Source organism: Corapipo altera, unplaced genomic scaffold (assembly GCF_003945725.1).
Source record: "Corapipo altera isolate COAL_440 unplaced genomic scaffold, ASM394572v1 301, whole genome shotgun sequence".
NCBI lineage: Eukaryota > Metazoa > Chordata > Aves > Passeriformes > Pipridae > Corapipo > Corapipo altera.
In genome coordinates this window covers 2,685,409-2,691,840 of record NW_020884926.1, presented here as the reverse complement: position 1 = coordinate 2,691,840, position 6,432 = coordinate 2,685,409, and the positions used below count along the sequence as shown (strand labels likewise).

The 6,432-nt window shown below is 57.6% G+C and overlaps 2 protein-coding genes across 12 annotated transcripts in view; one reads left to right on the top strand and one right to left on the bottom strand.

The window, feature by feature from the left end:
• Positions 1-857: 857 nt before the first annotated feature.
• On the bottom strand, positions 858-5,280 carry LOC113954054. The gene is made up of 4 exons (XM_027657932.1): positions 4,823-5,280; positions 2,338-2,451; positions 2,056-2,133; positions 858-1,044 (listed from the first exon to the last, which is right to left on the bottom strand). The coding sequence occupies exons 1-4, from the start codon at positions 5,278-5,280 to the stop codon at positions 984-986; spliced, it is 711 nt and encodes a 236-aa protein (XP_027513733.1). The 3' UTR covers positions 858-983.
• Positions 3,676-6,432, top strand: part of SAMD11 (sterile alpha motif domain containing 11) — a 114,309-nt gene continuing 111,552 nt past the window's right edge. Inside the window, exons 1-2 of one of the 11 annotated variants that reach the window (XM_027658098.1) lie at positions 3,676-4,065; positions 4,410-5,221. In XM_027658098.1, the coding sequence (XP_027513899.1) occupies positions 4,426-5,221 (796 nt within the window). In that variant the 5' untranslated portion in view covers positions 3,676-4,065; positions 4,410-4,425. Of the gene's footprint in view, positions 4,066-4,409; positions 5,222-5,888; positions 5,925-5,999; positions 6,228-6,432 lie in introns of those variants that run through there. The other 10 variants (XM_027658099.1, XM_027658103.1, XM_027658101.1 and 7 more) reach the window with 10 other exon arrangements.

Here is a 6,432-nt window from a genome sequence, read left to right as displayed (position 1 = left end):
GCCACCACTGACTGTCCCAGGCCATCCTCCTGGAAGCAGACAGAACACCTGCATCAGATAGAGGTGCATGCAGTTTACAGCTCTGGTTTGTGTGTAAGCCCATACTGCCCTGACACTGCTTTCTAGAAAAGCCAAAAAAACCTCAGTTCCATGGTGCTCCTTTTTCACTCCAATAAAAGGCAGTGTTCTGAATCAGTGGGATTAACAAGTGGGATCAGCAGTTCTGAGAAAGCGTTGGTTTTTTTTTTTTTTTTCAGAGGCAAAGCCCTTTCCAAGGTCCTCCTTCCCAACCCTCCTCCCCTGAACACCCACCTGTGCCCTCCCTGCTGTTGCTCTTGCTGCTGGGCTGTCAGAACCTCTCTCCTAATGAAGCAGTCTGGCCTGAGGCTGCTATTACCTCAATCCCAGTCCCGCTGAGCGTGACTCCAGCAGCAGGGCTGGTGTTCCCAGGCAGGGAGCACAGAGCTGGGCTGCACCTGGCAAGGAATAGAAGGCAAAAAGCAGTGAATCCTGGCTGTTAGACAGTCCTGATGTCCTCTGAGACTGTGGAAGAGGCTGAGGAAGGCGTGAGTGTGGTGGCTCTGTGGTCTCCTCCCCTGTGTTTTGGTAGGTGCAGCAACTTGGTAGGGAGAGGGGTTGCTGCTTCTCCTCACTGGTGTGATAAGTGTCAGGGAATTCTGTGGAAAGAGAGGGAAGTGAGGAGGGGAGCTGCTAACTTGCAGTCTTAAAAGGCTAAACACCCCAACTTCTTCGGGGGGAACAACACCACGATTCACTGGATACTGGATTCACGGGATACTACACCAGTTGTTGAAAGACCTGGTTTATTTTCTGAAGTGTTTCAGTGTGCAGGACAGAACTTAGCTGGCACAGTCGGTTGTGGACTGTAAGAAACTCATGCTACAGACCTGCTATGACAAGGGCAGCAAGGCCAGTGCTGTAGGTGCAGCTGTGCTGACAGAAATGTTGGATCTTCCTTTAGCTTAGTTCAGGCAGAGGCCCAGCGGTGCCAGAGATGGCACGTGTGGCATCTGTGCTGGATTCCTGCAAAGACAGAGGCTCTGGATCAGTTTGTGAACTCAGGCTGGTCATTTCCCAGGATGTCTCTCTCCTCCCAGCCTCAACCTGTCTTTCCTGTAAAGGGGCAGGGCCTGCATCTGCAATGAGTTTTTAAAACACAGCTCAAAGAACCTTTGATCTCAGTCAGAAACTCAGAGGTTTACTGAAACACATGTAAACAAGTTACATTTAGGAAGTTTTCCCTTCTTTTCTGGGTTGAATAGTGGAGGAATATCCAGGATAAGTAATTTGTCCATGAAACTGGTGATAGAATACAGAGGAAAATCTGTCTCCCTTAAGTGTAAGACCTGTGCTTAAAGCATTATCTCTACTTGGAAAGCACTTTACAGCACAGGTAACTCTTTGCAGTTGTTGACACATTTGACCTGAGAGACATGGGCTTTGTTTCAATTCAACACTATCTCTTCAGAAGTGGAGAACTAAACGATCACCATTTACTGTGTTTACTGTGGTGGTGCCTCTGTGAGCAAATTGAGATTCGTGGTTTCACTTCGCTGGGTGCCCTGGAAACACACACAACAAAAAGACAGTGGTGATTCGTGCCCCCAGACCTGACAACCTGTTCCAGTCCCTCGGTGTGGAATCTGCAAAGCATTCCTGGTTCTCTCTCCAGCCACGTGTGCCTGGGTTTGCTCAGTGCTCTCTGATCTGCTCTCCAGTGGTGAATCTGTTTACACTAATCCGGAAAGCTCTGCTATTGAGAGTGTGGAGCTGAACAACTTCAGACTTCTGCTGTTCTGAACTCAGACATCCAGACACAGCTCTTGCTCTTTATTACAGGCAGGACTCGTTGTTAACTTTAGTGCTGATGGGATCAGTCTGAATCTGTGCCTCTTGAACACCCCCAAACTTCAGGGAGTTCTGCCAGAACACCTGTATGTGAGGAAGGTGTTCCTGGAGGATGAAGGCCAGCCTTGCCCTGCTCTCCTGTGACCACTCCTGGAGTGGAAATCCAGTGGAATCATGGAAACTCACCTTTGGAGAAGGCCTCTCCCTACACCTGGAGATGAAGTTGCCATTAGGAGTGGAGGTGAAGAACAGTAACCCTTGTGGCTGTAAAAAAGAAGGAAGGCTTTGAGAAAAAACACCCACTCCCCTGTAACAAGTGAAAAGAAATCAGGCCCACGAAGCCAAGTTACAAAGGAGATGGAGTCAAGGGAAGTCTGGAGTAGATCTCAAGGCTCTGCAGAGCCCAGTGCAGTTCCAAGTGTGCCAGGCATGAAAGTTTCTGGGTGTGTAAGAGTGAGCAATTCTCACCTGAGCTCCATCCAGAATCCTCTCTCACTTCCACAGAGAATATCTGTGCCTCCCAGAGCCTCTTCCAAGCATTTTCCTTGGTTCATTAGGTGATAATAGAAAGTGATTTTCCCCCTATAATCTTGAGCAATCAGAAGCATTAAGAATAAAAGCCTAAGCCTGAAAGCCTAAATGAGAGGGTTTGATGGCTATGTGTATCTGCCTCCTTCACTGCAGCAAGAAGCAAGGATGGATCCCAGAGTTTGTGTTTCTCAAGAATAAATAAGCAAGAAACAAGGATCATGGTCAAGTAGTGTCAAGAGATAATTGAGGTTTGGGGCTTAGATTCCATTCCCAGATCTGCTGAACCTCAGAGAGGCAGTTTCTCTGCCTTCACTGGTAGGAAAGCAGTAGCTGTGTCCCAAAAGTGGTCCATTAGTGGACTTTTTGTACAACGAGAGGGTTACCTGTCAGCTGAGAGCTGGGGGGGCACAGAAAATAACTCATGTGGTCTTTTTCCTGGTCTATGAGTGCTTGGAGATGACCTGGGAGATGGTGCTGAAGTGGCAGGGGCAGTTACTGCTCAGGAACGGCCCTGCCAGCTCTGCCAGTGGCTGGTTGGCACACAGCAAATCCATTTCCCACTGTCTGGAAGGCAAGTTCAACTTGCCACCACCTCCCCCTGTAAGCAGGCAACTCATGAGACACAGCCTGGGACCAAGCTGAGAACTTTTTGTTGTTCTGGGAACTCTGAGACAGAGCTCACACAGAACTCTCACTGTTTTGCCGCCTGGTGAGACTTGAGGGCCGTATTTCTTGCCCTGCGTTTAAGGGGATAATTTATTTTTATTTCCCTTCTAGGTAGGATTCTTCCTGCCCAGTCGATCCTACTCAGCATCCAAAGGTAGGGAACTCCATCTTGGTGACGTGACAAATCTCTGTAACGACCGCACAACTTCATTTTGGGCCGCGTCGTCCTCTCGGGGCAGCTTCACACGGACCTCGTGCCGCGGCATGTGATGGAAAACAAATTTACGCCGTGTCTCCCAAGCCTGGCTCCATCCCTACACGGGAATGAGAAGGATGCAGCCTGCCTTCCCAAGGTACAGCGCAACGGGAGGCTGCCAGGGAGAGCGAGCAGCGGGTATTCCTGCACGGGGAGGGCACCCGGGGATGCAGAGGGATGGGCATCATGCGGGAGGGTGTCCGCGTCCCCTCCGGGGCCGGGGGAGCCCCGGGTCCCCCCCGGGCTGGCGGCAGCCGGCGCTGGCCCCGCCGTCCGTCGCTCACCCCCCTCGCTGCCGCCGGCGCGGCGCTTCCAAAGCGCCTCTGCTGTTTAAATGGGCCAAGTTAGAGAAGCGGCGGCGGCGGCGGCGGAGGGAAATCTTGTTTGGTCAGAGTCTCCGAACTGTGCGGTGACTTCTGAGCACAGATCAATACGTGTCTGTCCCGGCTCGGGGCGGGGGAGGGGGGGCCCGCCCGGCACAGCGCCGGCTTTTGGGGCTGGGGGCAGCGTTGTGGGGAGCGCAGAGCCGGGGGGATGTCACCGTAGATGTCTGTGTGTCTGCGCGCGTGTAGAGATCTATCTATCTATCTATCTATCTATCTATATGTATATACAGAGAGATACGGAGCGTAACACCACGTTTCTTAAAATCTCGTGCAGGAGTGGAAATTAAATAACCAACTCGCGGGGGATCATAAAAGGCTTCGGTGGGAGCGGGGCGAGTCCGCACCGCGCAGGTGAAGGTGGGCGGCCCCGGGGAAAGTTCGCCGCCGCCGCCCGGGTGTCTGGAGCCCCGCGGGCAGAGCCGGCACCGGCCGGGGCTCCGTCCTCCCGGCGGGCGCCGGCGGGGCGGGGAGGGGTCGCGGGGCGGCGGCGGGGGCGCAGCGTTTAATTTTAATTATTGCATATAAATAAATAAACCAGGTGTCAGTTTAAAGGAAGCGGCGGGGGAGGGAGGGTGAAAGGGGGGCTCTGGGTGGGCGGCGGGGAACCCTCCAGCCTGGTGAGAAGGTGGGTCGATCTAAGGGAATCAATAAGCTTTTTTTTTTTTTTTTTTTTTTTTAAACCAAAATAATGTCTACGGCAGCAGAGACCTCTCCGAGATGTCAGGTATTAGTCCGGAGGGGCAGATCTGCGAGCCACACAGCAGCTCCCGGGTCTACGGTACATTAGCCTCTCCGTGGGAGAGGGATCCCAGACAGCTCTGCTGGGGAGCCAGCCCAGGAGATTTGTTAGCGGGCTGCTCCGGGGGATACCAGCCACCTCCGGCACCCGAGCGCCAAAGGTGCTTGTGTTGCTGCTGCTGCTGCTGCTGGCGCATTTCATCCAAACTCCAGCCAGAGCGGGGGCAAGTTGAACCGGAGACATTAGAGCCACTGTGCTTTGGAGAGACGAGGGCGCACGGGGAGCGCAGCGGCACCATGCCTGCTATCAAGAAGGAGCGACTTGACAGGGAAGAGATGGCCCTGGCAGCTTTTAACCAGCCCATGGAAACCTTACCTGACTATCTCGCCCCTCTGGCCGCCGCTGCCATTCCGGTGGTCACCCCGCACCCGCCGGCTTACGACCAGATCTTTGCCCACCGCGCGTACCTGGGCTTCCACGAGACCCACCACCCCCACCCGCACCACCCGCACCACCCCCACCACCTCCCCGAGGACCTGATGCTGGAGAGGTTTTCCTCCATCCCGGATTTCCAGCCCTTCTTTGACAACGGAGAGCCTTGCATCGAGGTGGAGTGCGGGGAGAACAAGGCGCTGCTCTACATCAATAAGTTGTGCCAGGGGAGCAAAGGACCCTCTATCCGGTACCGGGGAGAGTGGCTCACCCCCAACGAGTTCCAGTTTGTCAGCGGCAGGGAGACGGCCAAGGACTGGAAGCGCAGCATCAGGCACAAAGGTAAAGGCACCGCTCGGCGTGTGCCGGGGTCCCCGCGCCGCTCCGCTCTTCCTCAGCATCCTCCTTCTCGCCCCCGCGCTCGGGGAGCGGGATCCGAGGGGGAGCTTACCGGCTATTAGCGCCCGCACGGGGAGAGCTGAGCCCTGATCCCCTGCGGCCGTGCCCCCCTCCCCCGCGCACCCCCGGCCCCTCTCCGCCGGATCCCCGCGCCCCGGGACCGGCCAAGTTTTCCGGGGGATTTGGGAATAGTTCCTTTTTTTTTAGGGGTGGGTGGAGGGTGCGTGAGGAAGGCCGAGCGTTGATTTTGGGGGGGGGGGGGGGTGCTCCTCTCTCGCTGGAGAGAAGTTTCATTCCGCGCGGGCGGAGGTTTGAACAGCGGGCGGACCGCGGGGTGCGGGGGCTCTCGGGGGGCTCGGCGCCCCGCGGGGGTGGTCGCCCGCCCCTGCGAGCCCCCGGCGGTGTCGGCGGCGGTGTCGGGCAGAGCCGGCGCCGCGGGGAGCGGCAGCGCAGCCCCGGCCAGGCACCGGCGGGGCGGCGGGCGGGGCGGAGGGGGTGTTCCCCTCGCAGCTGGGTGGTGCGGGACCTCCGCGGCGCCGGCGGCTGCTGACGGGCGCCTGCCCTGCCTCCCTCCCTCCCCTCCCCGCCCGCCCGAGCCGGCGCCGCAGTCCCGGCACCGCGGCGGAGCTGCTGGTGCGGGCGGCAGGTGGAGAGCGGGGCCCCGGCGGAGGAGCGGGGGGCTCCGGGGGGAGCAGCGGGGGCGGGCGGGGAGAGAGCGGAGCCGATGCGGCACGTAATGAGCTCTGAGACCTGGAGGTGTCAGCCCTGGGGGGCTGAGGAGCGATTAGGAGGTGACTGACACCTCGCCTGGGTTATTGATCGCCAGAGCGCCGGGGCATCGCTTCGGGCCGCCGCGCTAATTGCCGGGGCTCCCGTGCGCATCGCTCCCGTTTTTTTTTTTTATTACTGGGGCTCCTGCTGCCTTCGGGAAAAGCTCAATTCCTCTGGGGTGAGTCAGGAGGACTGAGGCGCAGTGGACGGAGGAGCAGCGGGGAGGCGCCGCGTGGGCTGCCCCGCTCGCCCGGCCGTGCCCCGGGTGCGTGGGCAGCGCGCAGCCTGCGGGGGTTTGGCCGCGGCTCTGCCGGGCTGGGGGAGCTCCTCCTGCCGCGGCTCTGCCCTGGGTGTGCGGGAGCTCCTCCTGCCGCGGCTCTGCC

What these genes read in the sequence shown, in the direction of transcription:
- LOC113954054 (XM_027657932.1), bottom strand. Translation starts at nt 5,280, where the DNA reads ATGCTGAGGAAGAGCGGAGCGGCGCGGGGACCCCGGCACACGCCGAGC. An exon ending in GGATTCTGGATGGAGCTCAG is followed by an intron (nt 2,134 to 2,337) that starts GTGAGAATTGCT and finishes TCTTTTTTACAG; the next exon opens with CCACAAGGGTTACTGTTCTT. An exon ending in GGGAGAGGCCTTCTCCAAAG is followed by an intron (nt 1,045 to 2,055) that starts GTGAGTTTCCAT and finishes CTGTCTTTGCAG; the next exon opens with GAATCCAGCACAGATGCCAC.